Below are 21271 nucleotides of genomic sequence, written 5' to 3' on the forward strand. Positions count from 1 at the left end.
AAATGATTTTAAGTCCCCCTTGTAGTCAATAATTGTATCCTTTAAAACTCATCTTTGATCACCAAAATTACATATTTAAGCGTTTTTTACTTGAATTTTTCTTCATGTCTTAAAATATCTTGAATGTAACTCGACACCCTTGCCTCATTTAGTATGCGTGGTTCTATGAATATGCAAATGAGCCCCGCCTCCACTCACTCACTCAGCTCAGAGATCCACTGGTTGACGATCACACATTGATCTGATTGGTTACAAGGTAGTTTGTGACGTCAGAAACACCAGCGATTTCAAAGCGTGTTTTTGAGACTGTCTTTGGTTCACTGCAGTTTTAAGGAGGAAATACTCAGCAATGCTGTCGACTTATGAATTTACACATGGTTTGTTTTATTATAAAAACACCACATAGACAACATTAAAAGCTGGATTTTCACCACTGGGGGACTTTAAATAATTTTTCTTTGCCCTGTTGAAACAGTGATTATGAAAGACCACATGGGGCTTTGTTCAGTTCCAGTGGTCAAGCTCACGAAAGCCTTCAGTCGAACTCTTTGCCGTTTAAGCAAATCGTTTTATTTTGTATGTTCCTGCCTGCAGTAAGTTTAGCCTTAATTCTCCTCAGTTATCACTGACAAAAGTTGAAATTATGACTTTTTAACTCAAAATGATGCCTTGGTATGTCATGTGGCCGATGATATCGGTACAGAAGCAGGTCTGAACGAGTTTATTGATTATGAATCATTACGGTCCGGCACGGAGAGGAAGATCTGTCATAAAGCCATATTCATGCCTCTTGATGGATGATTCCCAGTGGTTCCTCATATGAAATTATGTAAATGAGGTAAGGAAACTGTTGTTCTACTTATTTTAATAATGTATTGTCATGTGAGTAATGTGATTGTCATCCATCTATTAATAAGGTCACATGTTAAATGCATGGATCAGGTGATGCAGGAGTGTGCTCTTCATTTGCATTAGATCAAAAAGTCATTTTAGCTTCTCGTTGTAAATGCAACACTGCATCAGTGTCAGTTTTTGCTGTAATTATGATGTACAATACAATTTCAAAGCAGTTCACAGTAATAAACTGAGGGAAGAGTTGATGCAAACTTCATCAAATATGAGACACGTGCATAACTGGGCACAGATCAGCACTGAGCTCCCAGTAGAAGTGCTGTGAGCATGAGTTTATACGCCTGTCTCGAATAAAGGAAAACATGTTGCTTTGTGCTATTGGGATTTTATTGCCACTTTTATGAAAACACAAATTACACTCCTGTAAAGCACTCCTTTTCTCATGTTCACACACACACACACACACACACACTGGAACACCCATCACTCATCATGAAGACTTCCCATAGGTGTAATGGTTTTATGCCAAACATAACTCCCAGAATACACTGCATTTTTAACACTTTAGCCATTTAAGTTACAGGGAGATCTGGATGTGCTGATGATGTAGGGGTGGAGAGAGACCTGAACACACACACACACACTCTCCTCTGGGTCTAATCCGCGTCTTCAGGAGAGATGAAGCATGGGCGCTCGAGAGCATCGGGTCTTTATATCCTGATAGAAACGAGAGATGGAAAGAAAGCAGTCAGATGACAGCACACACACACACACACATCACCAGGCCTGTTTGAGGTTCATCATCTATGTGCTGCTATTCACATACAAAATAAATGAATCACTGTAATGCGTCTGACTGTTATGGTCTATTGATATTAGTTTTTTTTTTTTTCTTGAGGAAATTTAAGGGACAGTGTACATTAATCAGCATTCATATTAATGTAAATATACCCAAGCTAATGTAATGCTGTGAACTAGAACCACAAAATCATGTTTCTACTCATTTAAAAAGATCAAAAATAATAACTATAAGCATTTAAAGGACAATTCCGGTGAAAAATGAACCTAGGGGTAATTAACACATGGTTACCGAGTCGATGGTTCCCTGGGATGCGTTTTCATGATAATCGAATGCAGGCATTACTTATTACTTACTTAATTACTTATTCTATGCCCCATATACTAGTGTTATAAGCTAATCTGTGTTTAGAGATAAAACTCTCTATATTCGATTATCATGAAACGCATCCCAGAGAACAATCGACTCGGTAACCATGTGTTAATTACCCCTAGGTTCATTTTCCACAGGAATTGTCCTTTTAAGTGTTGGCTGTAATAAAACATGAATTTTTCAAACACACTAAATATTGAAGAACAGGTTCAGTAAAAATACATTGAATATGTAATTTGGTGCATATATTTAGCAAAACGCTCCTTTTCCTGGCTGACTGTAGAACGGACACTGACTGTGTTTTCTGAGGTAAATGTGATATTATAGTTATTGACGGTTGAAACGCGGATTGATGGATTACACGAGACATGATTGATTTCAGGAAGTTAATCTGTATCTTTCAACACTGAGGTTTATTTGCTGTTGTAACTAGTAATAGAGAGACAGAGATGATCGGTTCATCTGACAGACACACACACACACACACACAGAATCTGAAAGCTGAGGCTGTTTCACATCAGAGGTATCAGAGATGACTGATTACTGGACGAGAGGAGCTCAAGATTCATTCATCGACTGAAAACAGCACAGACTAAAAGATCAATTCTGGAGGTTTAAGAAACGATTCTTGAAAATAAGATTCAATTAAAATCGAGAAATCGCTATTTTTTTACCCAGCCCTACTACGTTTTTTTTTTTTTTTTTTCCTGAAAAGTGAATATTCCCCTGTTTGTGCTTCTGAAATGAAAGTGTCGTACTTGTTTCCTCCACACCGGCTCCAGCTCTCCGGTTCTCCGGCTCTCCGGCTGAGATGTGGGAATCTTCCTCAGGATTGGGAACGCAGTCTCTCGACAGACACTCTCCATGATCGGCTCTTCACCGAGAGCTTCAGACGGACTCCTGTCACTCATATTCAGCGCTGTGTGGCCGACTCAGTGTCCTACGCAAACAAACAACAACACATGATACACACAATTACTGCCAGGAACGGCAACTGGAGCGCGTCACAGTGAACCCAAACTCTGCGTTTAGGATATTCGCCTCATAGATATGAGAAACAGGCATAAAGAGAGCTTGAAATGTCTACTTTTAAATGAACCAATTCTAATCGAAAAACAAATACTGGCAACACTTTATTCTACAGTGTCCTGTTACACGTTACATGTACTTACCATAGTAATAACAATTACATACAACTAACCCTCAACCAAACCCTAACCCTATAGTAAGTACATTAATATTACTCAGTACTTCGATATATAATTACACTGTAACAATGACACCTTAAAATAAAGTGTAACCCAGATTGCTCACTGACCGGGGTTATTAGTTAACTAAACCAATTTAAAAAACTTCCGTTGTAAAACTTTTAACCGAAATAAAAGGTAACACTTTATTTTCCCTGTTACATATGTTGCATGTACTTGTTAAAGGTATAGCGGAGGATTTTCTTTTTCCGGGTGGGTAGTGTAAACTATTGGTCCACCTAAGTGTCAATCATTCTGGTGATACGTTTACGTAAGGCCGTCGTACGTGCTCGTCCCTTAGTTTTCGCTTTCTGCGCATGCGCACTTTCAGGTGTTTATGTGTGGTGGTGAGCTAGAGTTACGGTTTAAGCCATTCATTGAAGCTCGCCGTTTCACCGGGTCCTTTGAAAATGTCTGAGGGTCGCAAGAGAAAAAGTTTGTACGAACTGTATGAGAAGAAGAGAAAGGCCTCAGAAGAGAGAAACAAGATCAGAGTGTTTTTGGGAGATTGTTTCACACGATGGCGTGCGCTGATAACACAGGTTGGGCTTCCCACTGATGCCTCAGTCGCGAAGTTTCTACTCGACAGGTAAAGTTTGGCATGCTATTTGGAGAAAAAGTGCAAATCTTCTTTTGGAAAGTAATCTTGTATGAGCGATGCCGACAGCAACTTGTAAACAGAGCGTGCACGAGGAGAACCTCGCACACGTTAATAGGCGTTCCCTCTCGGGAGCATGTAGTGTGTTGCGCATGTGCATTTTTTCAAAAAGTGGAGAGGGCGGTTCTTATCTAAAATTCGGAAAGATCCTCCGCTATACCTTTAATATGCATAATTTACTATATTACTATAATAAGCCACTAACCACTAATTACAGTGTAACACGGACACCTTTAAATAAAGTCTATCTGAATAATACATTAAAGTCGGCATGAAATCAAATTTGACAAATCTTCTTTTTATATGTAATATTGTAGTGTTTATTATAAATGATTTATCTGTGCACTTCTTTATTTTTTTTTTTAATTCATGTACCCTTATAATCTTTAATCACATACATTACCCTTCCCTCCCCCCTCGAAACGACCTCTCTTCTCTTTTGGTCACGTGCCATGGCGAAAGGGTGCGGTCAGAGCCGATGAGGGTGCGGCTATCGAGATGCTCTCGAGGGTGAACTTGACTGATCTTGGTTAGCGGGAATAATAAAATAAAATAAAAAATCCTTCATGGGAGGGTAACGGTGGGGAGTCCGGTGGAGAGAAATCCTCCACAACTGAATGTAAACTGACATTCAAATCTGCCTCCATTTTGTTTGCAACGCCCAACCTCCAACGATCCAATCAGTTCCCGAAGGACGAAATCAAGCCCCGCCTTACATTTTTTTCTAATTTCAGAAGCCGTTTCACTCGGATATACGTCAAAACAAGGAAAAAATGATAATATCAACTTCCGTTTCATGCCGACTTAAACACCAGTGCTTTGATGGCACAAAAACACATTTACTTTATTTATAAAAATATTAAATCAACAAATTATGTTTTTTTTCTTTGCGCAAACCAAGCATTCGTGCGCTTCATACACTGAGGTTAAAGCACTGAGTCACATGATTACTGTAATGATGTCTTTACTGCCGTTCTTGACAGCGGTAGTTGCGTAGCCTATCAATGGAGGGACAGAAATCTCTCACATTTCATCAAAAATATCTTCATGTGTGTTCTGAAGATGAACGAAGGTCTCACGGGTTTGGATCAACATGAGGGAGAGTGATTACTGGCAGAAATGTCATTTTTGGGTGAACTAACCCTTTAAATGTCAGTACACAAAGACAATAACTGGGACCAAAACTAAAAACTAATTAAAAATATATATAACAGTATCTTAATGATGCTAAAATAACACTGTTACTGACTAGGATCGTGAATTACTCACTTGTAATCGTCTTGTGTGACTTCAGGCTCGTATGTGAAGTCTGTCTCTTCTTTGACTGTCGGCATCGAGTCGTTGTTTAATTCAGCGTCTCTTCTGTCCGTCCCGGCCGTGGATGATCCGCTGACGGGCTTCACCTGAACCGCTATCACACCGCTACATCAATCATGCAGTTTAATAACTGATAAACCTGAGCTAAACACTACCTGTGGCAAGCCGTCTGGACTTTTTATCAGTCGCAGGATAGGAATTTGTGATATCAACAATTAATTCTTGATATCAACAATAACGTCATCACTCGCAGAAATATAAATTGTTGATATCAAGAATTTAAATTTAAACTAGTAAAAACTATAATTCTTGAGATCTGCAATTGTATTTTCATTAGTTATGTGTCACCATAGGCTGCCATTAAAATTCAATATCAAGATATCAAGAATTTCATGTCATGTATCAGAAATGCAATTACTAGTAACTAGTATATACTTTTATATCAATAATTACATGGTTACTAGTAAGCATATAAGATCCTGATATCATGAAATCAATTTTCACTAGTTGAAATATTTCTTGATATGCATTTCAACATGCTGATGTGTTATTTCTGATATCAATAATTAGGAGAGTAATTTCAGACATCTAAAATGGCTCTTACTAGTAACAATCACATTTATGACATCAAAAATTACCATTCCCACTAGTGACAGTCGAATTATTCATTTCAAAAATGATTTTTTTACTAGTAACAATTCAATTGTTGATGGCAAGAACAGACATTTGCCATAATAAACACGCAATTACTGATATCAACTGTTATGATTGTTACTAGTAAGAATTGTATTTGTTAGATGTGAAATTGGAATTTTAACTAGTAAGAAATCAATTATTGATATCAACAATTGAATCTGAATGGCAGCCTATATGGTGACATTTACCTAGAATAGTTGAAATTTAATTCTTGTTATAAACGATTCGTACATTGCTGACATCAAGATATAGCATTTAACTAGTGAAAACTATCACAAATTCATATCATGCGACTGATTATAAGTGAAAACGCCTTGCCATACACACACTAAACCTCACCTTTACTGCGTCGCTTCGGCCTCGGTGTGGAGAGCGACGCCTGAACCGAAGCGCTTCTCCTCGGGGTTTGATCGCGACACTGGCAGCCCACATCTCGGGTCAGGGGCTGTCGGACACACTCTCGATCAGAACTATATGATATATGAGTTATGATGATGATGATGATGAGGAGGAGTCTGGATACACGTACCTTCGCACTGTGTTCTGCACCGACCGTGTAGACTGACGGAACCGCGGTGTTCTTCAGGTAAAGCACTTTCGCGAAGCCCATTTCGTACTGTGTTAAATTCTGGAAACACTCGCTGGTGAAATGCCTCGAGCACAACCGCGAATTCACCGTCAATCCTTCCTCCTCAAAATGCAGAAACTCGAGCCAGCGGACCCGCAACCAGCGAGGTCTCGGGATACTGAACAGGGTTTTGTTGGGAACGCAGCCGAAAACGCACCTCTTAGACATTATCACCCGCAACTTCAGTTCTCTAACAACAACAACAACAACAACAACAACTTCTTCTTCTGAGGTTTAATGGCGGTTGGTAAACAGCTTGAGTGCTTTACCGCCACTATCTGGATAGGAGTGTGTAGCGCCGAAATGAGAGGGGGAACAATATTAAAAACTGAGCTATGTGTGAAACTTCACTCCTTCACACCAAGAACGATAACTATAAAGATAACTATTAGCATATCCTTCTGTTTATTATAAGCGCGTGCTTGTCTGCCGCTTTAAATGCTCGCGCTCGTTACAGCAGGGTGGATTCTGATTGGCTGTCAATTTTTTTATCGTTCATCAACTGGATAAATTCGTTCTGAAAGTGATTCCAGCGATATCGTTTCTCCGTGCCGTTATCGTTATAGCGATGCTGTGAAGTGTGAACGCAAGTCTTTAATATTGAGAACGATTTTTATAACTATGTCTTTATCGTTATCTTAGTTATCGTCCTTGGTGTGGATGGTTTAGTTAAACTTTATGGAATATTGCTGTATTAAACACAAATGATTTATTCGTGCACATCTATACGGCACAATAACTATTAAGTTTATGTCTTTTTCATATTGTGTAGAATGAAGAAGCAGATGTTCTTCTGTCGTCTCTGTTTGGCTGAAATATACATGTATTGCCCCATTTCATGTTTTACTATTAAACAATGAATAATTAAAGACCTAAATCAGCATTTTTCAACCCTGTTCCTGAAGGCACACCAACACTACACCTTCTCAAACATATCTGATTCAACTCTTCAGCACATTAATACACACTCAAAAGACTTATTATTAATGGGTCAGATAAGCAAGACATCCAAAATGTGTGTTTTATCTCCGGGAACAGGGTTGAGAAGCACTGGACTAATGAGCTTTTCAGTAAACTCGACCTTGATATGGGAAATCATCAGACATTATATTTGAGGAGTGACTCTCATAAACACTGAAAAGATTATAGCATTGTTTGATCTGGTAATGGAAAAGCTTGTACTCGCATCAATACATCACAGCTCTCAAAATTAGTCTTTAAATAAAAGCGACCCATAAGCTTATGAGAGGACAAGATGGAAGACAGATTTTCTTGTAAAATCTCACTGTAATACAATACAAACAATGAGCTAAATTATGGCAATAGTTTATTTGCACATCAACTCAAAAGACAAACCACTGTAACAGAATCCTGATGCGTTTGAGAGTTCATTGTGTGTGATGTGAGTAAAGACTTGCTGAAATACTGTATCAACTTTCATTCGTGCTGAGGTTTTAAAATGTGCTACATTAATCAAAAGCAAACTGTACAAAATAATGTTAATGAAATTCCTATATTTTCAGTGTTCAGCCTAGTGCATATTAAAAAAAAATACAATTCCTGTCAAACAAACAGACCAACCATGAACTAGTTAGTGTGCAGGAACAATTTCATTCTACTTTTACTGCTGAAATTAAATGCACCTGTTGAATGATCTGCTCTATTTCTTCTGCTGTTGATACAGAAACGATCATCAGAATGACGTCTTCAACTAGCCGACAACACAGAAATGTTGATTTGACACATCTGACTTTAAATAAACCACTTAATATCTCATATTATGGTCTGCGATTTAAAAAAGCAATACATGGCTCTCCACAGAACACGTTATCAGGGGGGTAATGTTTAGCTCTATTAATCTTTAATTTATGCACTTGTCATTTTTAGGCCCAAATTAAACAAGTGAGTTTATAAGAAAATAGGGAATGAGTACACATCCTACTCTTGATGCCTTCAAATCTGCTGGGAATTTCAATATAACACTCAGGGCTTATCAAACATACTGGTTTAACAGTAAAACACCACTGAGACTGGGATACTGCATCATATCCATACGTCATAAATGAAAAGCAACTTTCCAATGCTTCTTATTGCACAAGTCCCGGGAGATAACTGTGCTGATCGGCAGATGGGGATAAATCAGGACTCCAGCAGTCGATGGGTTATTAAGAATCAGTCTGTGTGTGTGTGTGTGTGTGTGTGTGTGTGCAGTCAAGCTTCACACTGAATCCGAGACGGCTCATGATGTTTGAGACTGGCTATAACTTGATGTTGTTGAGGCCTTTAGAGATGCTCTGTACGTACGCCTCGTGGATCGCACTGAGGAAATGTGCGTCATTCTGCAAACAAATGAACACACACAAGTGAAGACTGTGAAGCTACACACACAACTTGCACTGACTGTAAATGCTGCCACTATATTGTTTATATATAATTTGTTTGTTTTCTAAAATCACTTTCATAATTTAGAATTTAAGTTGTGTTTGTTAGTTATACTTTATTTATTATAAGTTGCAGTACCTTTATTTTGAAGGATTGGTTCACTCACTTCACGTCTGACTGGTGGATCATTACACTCAGATAAAGGGTTATTCTCGTCACAAAGGACTTGAACGTTCGTACGGAAGATTCAAAGACTATTTCCCTTTCTCGCAGACAACCAGGCATTGTGTTTCTGACGCCTTTGTTGCCATTGGCTTTTGGCTTGCTTAGTTGGGGACATTTAATTTAACATTTAATTTAATATTCAACAATAATATTGATCTGCATGCATTGACACCATTATATAAGAACTGGACTGAGCTGGATGATGACATATATACACATGAACTAAATTAATAACTTTTTCACAACAAAAATGAACCATCACTGAACTTACTTAAGCTGGAATATGATGCTATTTTCTCCTGGAAACAAACTTTATTTGTTTAAATAATGCTTTATTTAAACTTAAACAAGCATTATTTTCCTGTTATCTCTGTAAAGCTGCTTTAAAACAATCTGTGTTGTAAAAAGCTCTATATAAATAAATGTGACTTGACATTTATTTGTCTGTATTTTGTGTCAGTAAAATGCCATTACATCTGTTGCACGTGCTTTTGTGCATAAACTTGAACTAATCCTTAAATATATATTTAAAAGAGTATAACTGTATAAATAAACAACTTAAATTCTAAATTATGAAAGTGATTTTAGAAAACAAACAAATTATATAAACAATATATTGGCCGCATGTGCAGTGGCGGTGAGAAGTGTGTGAGTGTGTACCTTGATGAGATGTATGAGTGTGTCCTGCAGCTGGTGGCGGCTGTACTGGGCCGAGGGGAGGTCTGTGGGGGGGGGCGTCGGGGACGCAGGGTTCTTGGGTGGATCTGGTGTCTTGGTGATGAAGTGCTGAAATACACTGGGAGACAGTAGAAGTGAAGACTCCTCCCCCTGGACGACTGGCCCCGCCTTCATAAGACACAAAGAGAGAGAGAGAGAGAGAGAGAGAGAGAGAGAGAGAGAGAGAGAGTTAGCAACAATTTCTAAATGTCGATAAAAAACTACTGCGAAATGACAGTGTTTCCACTAACCGATGTTAGTGAAACCGAAACGGTTTCTATTTTCCTGTGACGTCGCGCTGGAACAACAAACACAAAGTGTGGCGATGATAATCTCAGGTGCTGTTTATGTGCTTTATTTAATGTTAAAAGCGTGTAATGTGACTTTGAATATCATTTAGTGCTCCAGCTTTGTAGCTGTAAAAGCAACAATGGATAATTCACCTCAGATCCTGTAATTAAACAAATGGAAACAAGAACGTTCAAACTAATGTTTAAATGGTGTAATATTTGTGAATTTGATTATATAGCTACTTTTCCATTTTCTTGCGATTGTCAAGATTACTCTCTGGTGCCACGAGACTCCGCCCACGCGCTGTTCTGATTGGCTGACTCCACCCACATGCTCTTCTGATTGGCTGACTCTGCCCACACGCTGTTCTGATTGGCTGTGGGTTTTGATTGATTTTGACGCATCTCGCAGTCGCGTCTAGTGTGAACAGACTAATTATTTGTCGCCGGAATCTAATCTGGTTAAGACACAGTGTTAGGTATCGAAATTTGGTACCGAACAAGAAATTGTTTGATACTCTAGTCTATGGTATAAGAAAGGAATAATTGACGACAGGCCGTTGAATTATTAGAAAAATAATGCACAGCCGAGGTGGTAATGTGGTCACGACGCGAAGCTGAATCGGGTGTGCATTATTTTTCTAATAATTCAACGGCCTGAAGTCAATTATTCCGCTTATACTACGGTTACCACACCTCGAAACATTGTTCAGATTATGTATTTCAAGACGTTTGTAAAGTTTTTGTCATTAAAATGCTCTTGTATGTAGGACTAATTTCTTACGCATCTAATCCAATGCCTCCGTTGCTAATTCCAAAACGTCATTTTAGAGTTGAAAACGCGTTTGGGCATGATCATTATCAGTCATAAGTATCAAATTACATTCAGAACCGGCCTTAAAGTGTGTCCCCAGTTATTAATGCAGTTATTAGAGAGAGAGATGTTGCAATAATGAGACAGAAAAGCATGTGCGTCAATATTATTATTTATTTATTAATTCAATTCGTTTTAATTAATTCGAATTCATTCTTTTTTTTTCTATTATTGACAGATGACAGTAGACTAGCCAAATAAATGAAACACAAAGCCCTTTTAACAAGTAGGCCTATCAATAATTATTTATTTGTTATATTATCTGCAATAATAATCCGTGCTGCAGGACTATCCATTTATTTAGCCTATATTCAGTTTAATTTTCTATTGATTATATAGGACTATATACTTTATTTATTAAAATTAAACTGCATGTTTCTATTGATTGTGAAGCTAGACATTGAAAATGGCAGATCAAGCGCATGCGGCTAAATGCTTTTTCTTGTTATGAATTGTATCCTATATTCCGTACAGTTAACTACGCGAAGTGATATGGAACTGTAATGCGGTCAAGACCTGCTGGAACTACTTTAGTTGTGCGTTTCCCTGAAAATAATGCACACCTTAGAACGTTCGTCAACCAATCAGATTCAAGCATTCAACGCCCCTGTAGCAATTCAGTCGATGCCTAAAAAGTATCAAACTCGATACCCAGCCCTAGCCAGAGGCTACAACAACAAACCACTGTTCACAATCACAGGCATCACATTAGTCATGTCAACATACTGCCAACAAACAATATATATCCAATCCTGTCAGTGTTGTCAGGAGTGAACTTACTGGAATGGCTTTGACCAGAGCCGGGGACGGTGTGAAAGCTTTCACCTCTTTACTCTGTGCCAAAGAGAGGAAGAGACCGGTCAGATTAGACAAGCTTGTGCAAAAACAAGACACATTTCAAAGCTTTTGTTATTCATTATGATAAATTCCTGTCGACAGCCTTTTATTGTTACCGGCTTGTGTTGATTAATTTGATATTTTTCCTGCATTCGCCATTGCTGTACGTCAAAATGAATAAAAATGCAGAGTAAAATACAAACTTAATATGATGCAAAACTGCTAAAATATTATGTTAAATAATACTAATATATTTTATATATTGAACCTCACTTAATAATCCAATTAAACCAAACTAATAAGCAATAAATGTCTGTTACTGATGAGTTACTAAGTAGTCTGAACTGATGTCTCTGTGCTCTTTTAAGCTAACCTAGCTAGTTATTTTTATCGTTGGCATTTTATTAAATTTTAATATCTGAATGTTAGTGAGAAGAAAAATAAAATCTGCATATGTGATGGACCTCAGTTATCCTTATCTTTAGCAGCGGCTTTGAAGGTATCCGGAGTAATCAGATTAAAATAAAACGCATTATGTACAATGCACTTTTTTTTTTTTTACAAAACGTTTTAAAAGTACGCAGTAAGTACAGAAAAAGTTACAAGAGCAGCGAGTGATTTTCTTTTTGTCTTTTGTTCGATGATTAACATGACCGACAGCCTCAGGTTTATTAGGCTGCTGTCACTTTAAGAGCTAATGCACAGATCCAATATACTGATACACAACAAGAGATGAACCAAGTCTTGAATGAGACACTGACATGCCCATCAAAACGGTTCAAAAGAGAGGGTCAAAAAGCAGGATGGAAAATAGCTCATTACTTCCAAATTAAGATATTTTTAATGTAAAAATTGATAACATTATAATAAGTGAATCCATAGCCTGGATGCCAGAAGAACTTAGCCCCGCCCACAACATTTGAGGTCGGGAAGTTCGGTCTGGACTTGATCCGGTTGTGGAGCAACTATGCTCGAACCAGAGCTGTTCGGACCAATCAAATGGTCAGGGCGGGCTTTATATGATGATGGACAGATGATCAACAGTAACGTAATCATCCACGTCACCAACGAGCGCTTGGGTTGAATTCGTTTACAACAAAGATGGCCGCCGCTGGAGAATTGAGATGTGTGGATTATCATTACGCCATCGCGACTGTTATAGAAGATACTAGAAATCACAGTATGACGACGTCAGGCTCAGTGGACCTCAGAGAACATTATAAATTGTTTTTAAAATGCAGGTCATGACCCCTTTATCTTATTAGAAATAACTTTTTTTTAGTATGCAAGCCCATTTTGGCCAGAATGCTTTTGTAAATCATAATTATGACAAGTCAAAATAATGATAATTTGAATGATTGTAGGACAGAAATGATGATACAGTGTGGTTGAAAAGACTGAAGTTGTTTCATACGTGTACATGACACCCGCTCTCTCCCTGGTTTCACTGTGATCGGACTTCTCAAAGGTTTAAGACACAGAATCGCTGTAATTCAGGAATTAGATCGCGTGGGTGTTTGAATCCAGATCGCCATTTTTTATTGAATAATCATGCAGCTCTAGAGAGTCAAGTCACCTTCATTTATAAAGCACTTTAACAATATAGATCATATCAAAGCAGCTTTACAGTGATAACAGGAGATTATAGTAACATTGTTTAGGCTTTAAAGCAGCTCTAGAATAAAGTTATTGTCCAGCTGAAGCTAGTTTTTGGTTGATTCACTTCCATTGCAAAGATTTGAACTGAAAACAGAAAACTTTTAATGTGTTCTGGCCGTTCATTTGCACGACAACGGTGTTTGATGGCTCGAGAACGCAAACTTTGAACCTCTGGAAAGATGAATGTGTATTTAAATTGGGTCATTGATGTAGTAGAGATGTGAAATTATTTTAGAAGTTGGAGCCTTCTAGACTGAGAAAAGCCAGAAAATGTATTTTTGGCTCATGTGGATGAAAGACAACAACTCCCAGAATGCACTTGCTTCGCTGCCCTATGACACTCCCAAGCCACGCCTACCGGTTACAGAGGGCAGTATCGGGAGAAATGATACAGCTAGGCTACTAGTCGACTCGAAACTGAGAAGACGGTGTTTTATCGTGAGATCCCCCTATGGGTGGGTTGAGGACATGCAGGACGAGCTCCTCCTACTGGCTGGAGTCTCTCGCCTCTGGACAGAAGAGCCTCTGATGATGGTAAATGATGATTTTTGTGTCATCTGAGGTTTTTTTCCAGACACACAATACAGAAATCTCTGGTCTCAGGGGGACATGAGGACGGGAAGCACGGTCATTCGAGAATACTACTGGGTTTCTACTGATACAAAGCTTAATGCTAATCGGTGAAGTGTCCCTTTAAAGGGGTCATGACATGAGAAACCAAATTCTCTTTGGTATATAAGAGGTCTTTGTACCATTAAAACTTCCTGCCAGTTTCATAGCTTAAGACGTCCTCCCCATTATACCCATTACTCCCCGTCAACAACGACGCCGCAAACACTAAGTAATGTATTTCATCTTAAACTACTTTTAGCCAATGACGTTAGCCAATCATAACAGTGGGCGTTAACACTGAACTCTTAAAGGGGAAACACCCCCAAAACAGACTGTTAATCAGAGGATGAGAAACAGTGTGGGAAAAGGTCATACAAGTTTAAAAATAATACAAAAATAAAGTTTTTTGTCCAAAAAACTATAATAATACTATAATTGCACCTAAGGGAACATAACAAAACAAAAACAAAAACCATGTCATGACCCCTTTAAATAACTGCATCTGCTATTTCTGCTAAGCGTGACCTACCATGAACGCGTTGCTGAGCGAGTTCCCCTGGGCCGGCGCTGGACTCTTTCCTGTAAAAGACCCTGTAGCTTTGCAGCCGGTCTCTCGGAAGCTCTGTGGCGTGACGAGCGGGCCGGGCCGGAACCCTGGCAGGGGAGCCGCTATCCCATGAGCCTCTGTGAGAGGACTCATATACGCAGGAGTTAGAGGACCAGCCGAACCTCGACGCCCCGACGCACCCCCGCTCTCCTGCGTGTGCGAAGCACTCGTCCTCGAGTCTCGGGTCTGGAACAGAGAGACCAGCGCCGGGCCGCCCGGGTCACAGGACAGGAGAGGAGGGCCGTACGCTGGACACTGGGACTGGGACGGGTCTTTGGGGAAGGAGCTGCCGAACAGCTCTTCCACTGTGATCTGCTTCACTACTGAGTGACTCGACTGTGGAGGAGGAGCAGAGACACACTGTGAGATTTATTATTATTTTGATTTTAACGCCATATCAGCAGCCATGGCTATTACTCATGCCAATCAACAGTATTTCAATATATTGTTTACAATAATTTAACAATTTTTCTTAAAAAAACAATCAAAATACAAAATCAGACATGTATACCAATAGAAACAACAGTAATAATAACATTGACATAGAATCTTTCAATTTAATATTTGTTAGAAATTCTGGTAATACTTTATAATAAGGTTTATTAGTTAACTACCGTAGCTTGAACAATAATTCTTCAGCATTTATTAATGTTAATGTTAAAGACCTTCTCCTGCTGAGCTGCTGTGGTGTCGTCTCTCTTCTCCTGTGACGGCACAGACTCACAGTTCACCTCGACCTCTCTCTCTGTCGACTGACTCTATACACACACACACACACACACACACACACATTATTAGTCACTTTATTCATCTACACATTTTCTTCAGTCTGACGATGGACAATCTCTCGGAGTAAACATAAGCTGATAATCGGTTTGAACTATACTATATATGATATTGGAGATGCATGATATATATCGGCCACCAAATCGGCTGATATCAGTTCATTTTTAATGTTCTCGTTATCGGCCCGATCAGAAAATTTGTCCGATATATTAAAGCCGATCAATATTGTATTATTTCCTTCAGCTGAGACTCTTCAGATGCGCACTGTTCAACATGATGATTATGAATTGCTTGAAATATGATTGGAATCACTTCAAAAAAGGTAAAAATACAGTAAAGTGATACGAGTCTGTCATATCGGCTACATAAAAATATCATGAGAACATCATTATAAGTGTGTGTTTGAGACATGGCTTTACTGGTGAGACTTCTGTTTTAGTAATCAGGCTCTCAAAAATTATATAAAATTTTTATATATCCAATATATCAGTTATCGGCTTTCAAATATAAAGAATTATCGGTTACCCGTATCGGCTATTATATTCATATCAGTGTATCGCTATATGAAATGACCAAATCTTTTCTATGATAATGATATTTATCACAATATACACTTGAACTTGGAATGCGCACATAAACGTTTACTGTCTAGACTACATTAGTGTAGACTATAGAACATCCCCTATGCAGAACACACACACACACACACACACACACACACACACACACACACACACACAGAGGAATTCCTGGGGGTCATTTAACGAGGGCAATGGCTTTTTATTTCTCAATAAAAAAAATAAAAAAAATCAATCATTCAAAATGATTATCACAGATATCAAGTGGTTAGATTTGACCCCCCCCCCACACACACACACACACACTTGCGCAAAATAAATGGTGAAATTATAATAGCATTTTTTATTTCAGAATTAAAATGTGCATTTTCAAATAACTATTCTTCAAGGTTACTTGTTTTTCCCCCCCGCTGTCCACATTACCAACCTAAATTTTTACAATATCTGACACTTCAGTACATTAAAGAAATTGTCAAAATTGCAACTAAAAAATGCTAAAACTTTACCAAAAAACTATTTTATAATGTCTAAATAGATATCTGAAAGCATATGATAAATCAAAACACACTTTAGGCCAGAGGAGAGCAGCTCATTTACTCCATATAGAGCTATAAGGCCATCTAGTGGCAAGAGTTATGAAATATCATCTTATATTATTATTTTCCACAAGAGGTCGGCAGAAACACCAGAGATATGTGAGATATTTTGAACTAAATTTAAAAGGAAAATGCATGAAATAATGAGTTACTCTGAATTTAAGTTGAAATAATGTGCTTAAATTGTTATTTATTTATTATTTATTGATAAAATCTAGTAATTTAAAAGGTAAATAAAAAAAAATAAAAAATCAAAATGAAATAAGCTTTCTGAAAAAATAAATAAATAAAAGGATAATTTTAGGGCTTCGTGTCATTTTGACCCGTGAGGGAAGGATTTGTTATAAAGTGCGAGTGACGGATGAGAGTTTAAAGTGATGATCAGTCTTGAGGACACAAACGTGATGCCTGAGTTAAGACGAGTCTAGATGCCGTGAAGAGCGTCCTCTTACCCGGTGGTACTCCTCTTTGGCCTTGCTGAGCAGCTCCAGGATATCTGTGGGTTTGGACTGAACCAGGCCGTTGGTCCTGCCACTCGAGCCTCTGTCGGGAGACACACACTGCGCTCGAAACGCCTCCTGCTTCACGATCCTACACACACACACACAGATAAACACATTACTCTGATCACTCGCAGGTTTCAGGGCGAGTTCTGCTGATTTATGAGAGATACTCACTGTAGCATGAGCTGTGCGATCCGCTGGCAGTCGGCCTTATCGTAGAACCAGATACTGTAGATGCCCACTGACACACACACACGAAGAAATGAAGGAGAGAAACAGAGACATTTAAACACACAGGGAAAGTGGGGCTGAGTTGCAAATACGTGGACGGTTACACAGAATTTAATACCCAAATATACAGTCAAATATCCCTGCGCCCCATGACGCTTTGCACGAATTATGGGTGTAACTTCCGTTAAGCTGTAAACAATCAGTGAAAAGGCTCGCTCTATGAACGCAATACGTTAAAAAGCGTCACAATGAGATGACATTAATCTACTCACCCTTCAACCATCGAACATTGAAAGGAAATTTAAAAGTGTAAAAGCATCAACAAGGTGAAGAAAACCGGACCGCTTATTCAGTCAAACTGACGGATCAGCTTTATTTGTAGGGCAACCTTATGATTTGAAATGATTCGTTTCAGCCTTTTTGAATGGAAGTTCCCCAAACCAGAAGTGCCACTCATAATTCAACACGCAGTGCGGTCATCAGGAATAACAGACGTCTGAAACAGACTGAGTGCGCCAGGTTTATCAGCATCATGTTGATCCGCACGAGGCTTTAGTAATTCACATATGATACGGCAGGCTTTATAGGGTTAACGCGGACCGGTCTGCAGATGACGGATGAACACAGTGTTTGATCCGGAACTTACGGTTGCCGTTCCTGTACAGCAGGAAAGGGTCCTGGAGCTGGAACTCCAAGTCTTTATTGATGGGCTCCACTAAGTTCTCTGTGCTCAGACGGTTCATGATCGTGAAGCCATGATGGGGAGACGCCGACCTGCGGAGAAACACACACACACGTTCAGACTGAACTACAGATGAATGTGTGACTAACAGAACAACCTTCAGTTCCTGTCAGTCGACGCTCACCTGGCGTACACAAATAATGTGCCTTCAATCTCAGTCTTCTCCTGGAGTGAGAGAGAGGAGTTAGTGTTCAGACAGATCTCATGTTCAGAGCTAACACAGAGAGCCGAGCGCAGGTCTGATAGTGAACCTCTTACCAAACAAGGACACAACTGCATTATGACATTACAAAAATAATCATAATTATGACATACTAAGCCTCAACAATGACAGACAAAATAAAATATAATGAAACTAAAAAGCAAATTCTAACATACCAAGTCATAATTCTAATATACTAATTCATGATCATGACATAAACCATCAAAATTATAACATACTAATTCATGATTATGACATAAACCATCAAAATTATAACATACTAATTCATGATCATGACATAAACCATCAAAATTATAACATACTAAGCCATCATTGATTAAAAAGTTGAGATTTTAAAGTCATAATTATGATTTTAAAAAATCTAAATAATAACATACTGAGTCATGATCGACATAAACACTATAGTTCTAACATGCTAAGCCATGATTATGATTAAAAAGTCGACATACTAAGTCATAATTCTAATATACTAAGTAGTGATTATGACATAAACCATCAAAATTAAAACATACTAATTCATGATTGATTAAAAAGTCGAAATTTTACAATACTAGAGTCATGATTCTGTAAACAAAATCAAAATAATAAAATACCAAGTCATGATTATGATTAAAACGTCGAAATTCTAATATACTAAGTCATGGTTGACATAAACAGTGTAATTATAACATACTAAGTCACGATTGATTTAAAAGGTCGATATTATAACATACTAAGTCATAATTATGACATAAACCATCAAAATTATAACATACTAAGTCATGACTGATTAAAAAGTTGAGATTTTAAAGTCATAATTATGATTTTAAAAAATCTAAATAATAACATACTAAGTCATGATTGACAAACACTATAGTTCTAACATGCTAAGCCATGATTATGATTAAAAAGTCGAAATTCTAACATACCAAGTCATAATTCTAACATACTAATTCATGATTATGACATAAACCATCAAAATTATAACATACTAATTCATGATCATGACATAAACCGTCAAAATTATAACATACTAAGCCATCATTGATTAAAAAGTTGAGATTTTAAAGTCATAATTATGATTTTAAAAAATCTAAATAATAACATACTGAGTCATGATCGACATAAACACTATAGTTCTAACATGCTAAGCCATGATTATGATTAAAAAGTCGAAATTCTAACATACTAAGTCATAATTCTAATATACTAAGTCGTGATTATGACATAAACCATCAAAATTAAAACATACTAATTCATGATTGATTAAAAAGTCGAAATCTTACAATACTAGAGTCATGATTCTGTAAACAAAATCAAAATAATAAAATACCAAGTCATGATTATGATTAAAACGTCGAAATTCTAATATACTAAGTCACGATTGATTTAAAAGGTCGTTATTATAACATACTAAGTCATAATTATGACAAAAACCGTAGAAATACTAAAACACTAAGTCATGGAGACAGTCAGATTTATGGCATAAGAGATGGAAAATGAAAATTATGACAAGGTCAGACTTTTATCTCATAATTATGATTTTGTTTCTTATGTGGTGTAAATGTCTTCCATAGATATCAATTGTATTTGCAGAACTTTATTGACAGACAGAAGGTGATACTAATTTAACTTTCTCGTATAAGCTGATCATTAATCTGTTTATCAGGGTGTTGAATGCTAGCTCATGACACTGATGATCCAGCAAACCCACACACACTGCTAGATAACTCCGTCGTGTGTTCTTTCTGGATGAATATAAACATGCATTAGACACCATAATGGAGACTGTGGGCTAGTGACGATGTTGTTAGCATTAGCCACTGCAGGCTAAATGACGCACGCGCTGATTATAAGGCAACACGTTTAGAAATCTCACCCATTCGTTTGCTTTAGAGTTGAAAGTATAGAGCGCGACCTGCCCGGTGACATCCAGCAGTTTGACTATATAGGGATCATACTGTTGTAGAGCCGCGAGACTCATCAGATGCCCCGCTTTATTCACACACTCCATCTTCACTGCGACTACACGGAACACATTCCAGGAGACACACTTCCGGTTGCCGTTTTATTATTATGATGCACGTGCTTCCGCCAGAGTCCGCTCATAGTTCCGCGCTCAAACAAACACTAATGTCACGTTAAAACGGGCATGTATAAACTACAATAATGCTAAAATTAATCTGTATTTATCCATGGAAGCCCATTTCCTCCAGATAAAAATGTATTTTTTTGGTCACTTAATTCTGGCATATTAAAACATAGTTATAAGTGTTGAGTTACTCAACAAACATACCATTAATTAATAGCTACTAATGACATTAAAATAATCACCCGTTGCATTACTTGTTGTTAGCTACTAATTACGTTCTAAATCCCATGTCAACCTCGACTCGAAACTGCTTTTAATTATTTCAAATAAATAATATTGCCTAAATTATTCTTGAACTGACCAAAGTATTTAAAGGGAGAAGCTTACATTAAAAACATACATTTTAACATTAGACGTTAGATTTTGATGTTAAATCCACTATTGAATTACAGTATAGGCTATATAGAATTACAGTAGTTAATGCAATTACATAAGTAACTAATTCAATTATGGAAAAAAGTAAGAGTAATCCATTACTTTACTTTTTCAAGGGAAATATAATTCAATTACAGTAAATAATTAATGCATTATACCCAAAACTGATTATGATATACTAAGTGATAATTATGAGATGAAAATTCAAAACTATGACATAATGAAAATTATTCTATGATTTATGCAGGCATATGAATATTTACGTATTTAATTACTAATATTTAAATTAAAGATATGTCACAATAGCAACCCTATGAATGCAAATTTATTATGA

At 37.6% G+C, this 21271-nt stretch overlaps 2 protein-coding genes across 3 annotated transcripts; both read right to left on the reverse strand.

The window, feature by feature from the left end:
* Positions 1-1221: 1221 nt before the first annotated feature.
* Positions 1222-6979, reverse strand: LOC308680155 (uncharacterized protein). Its single transcript, XM_081348106.1, has 5 exons — positions 6471-6979; positions 6281-6386; positions 5198-5339; positions 2782-2963; positions 1222-1569 (listed from the first exon to the last, which is right to left on the reverse strand). Exons 1-4 carry the CDS (start codon positions 6735-6737, stop codon positions 2927-2929), a joined length of 552 nt encoding a protein of 183 aa, XP_081204232.1. The 5' UTR covers positions 6738-6979; the 3' UTR covers positions 1222-1569; positions 2782-2926.
* A 900-nt stretch (positions 6980-7879) lies between these two features.
* dcp1a (decapping mRNA 1A) lies at positions 7880-20448 on the reverse strand. 2 transcript variants are annotated; one of them, XM_081348114.1, is made up of 10 exons: positions 20290-20448; positions 18333-18373; positions 18113-18240; positions 17410-17476; positions 17185-17323; positions 15438-15530; positions 14695-15108; positions 11838-11891; positions 9837-10022; positions 7880-8908 (listed from the first exon to the last, which is right to left on the reverse strand). In XM_081348114.1, exons 1-10 carry the CDS (start codon positions 20422-20424, stop codon positions 8828-8830), a joined length of 1338 nt encoding a protein of 445 aa, XP_081204240.1. In that variant the 5' UTR covers positions 20425-20448; the 3' UTR covers positions 7880-8827. The 2 variants fall into 2 exon arrangements, with proteins under 2 accessions (XP_081204240.1, XP_081204241.1); XM_081348115.1 differs by lacking the exon at positions 11838-11891.
* Between the last annotated feature and the right edge of the window lie 823 nt (positions 20449-21271).

This window comes from Scardinius erythrophthalmus (assembly GCF_964197995.2).
Source record: "Scardinius erythrophthalmus genome assembly, chromosome: 20".
In the NCBI taxonomy this organism is placed as follows: domain Eukaryota; kingdom Metazoa; phylum Chordata; class Actinopteri; order Cypriniformes; family Leuciscidae; genus Scardinius; species Scardinius erythrophthalmus.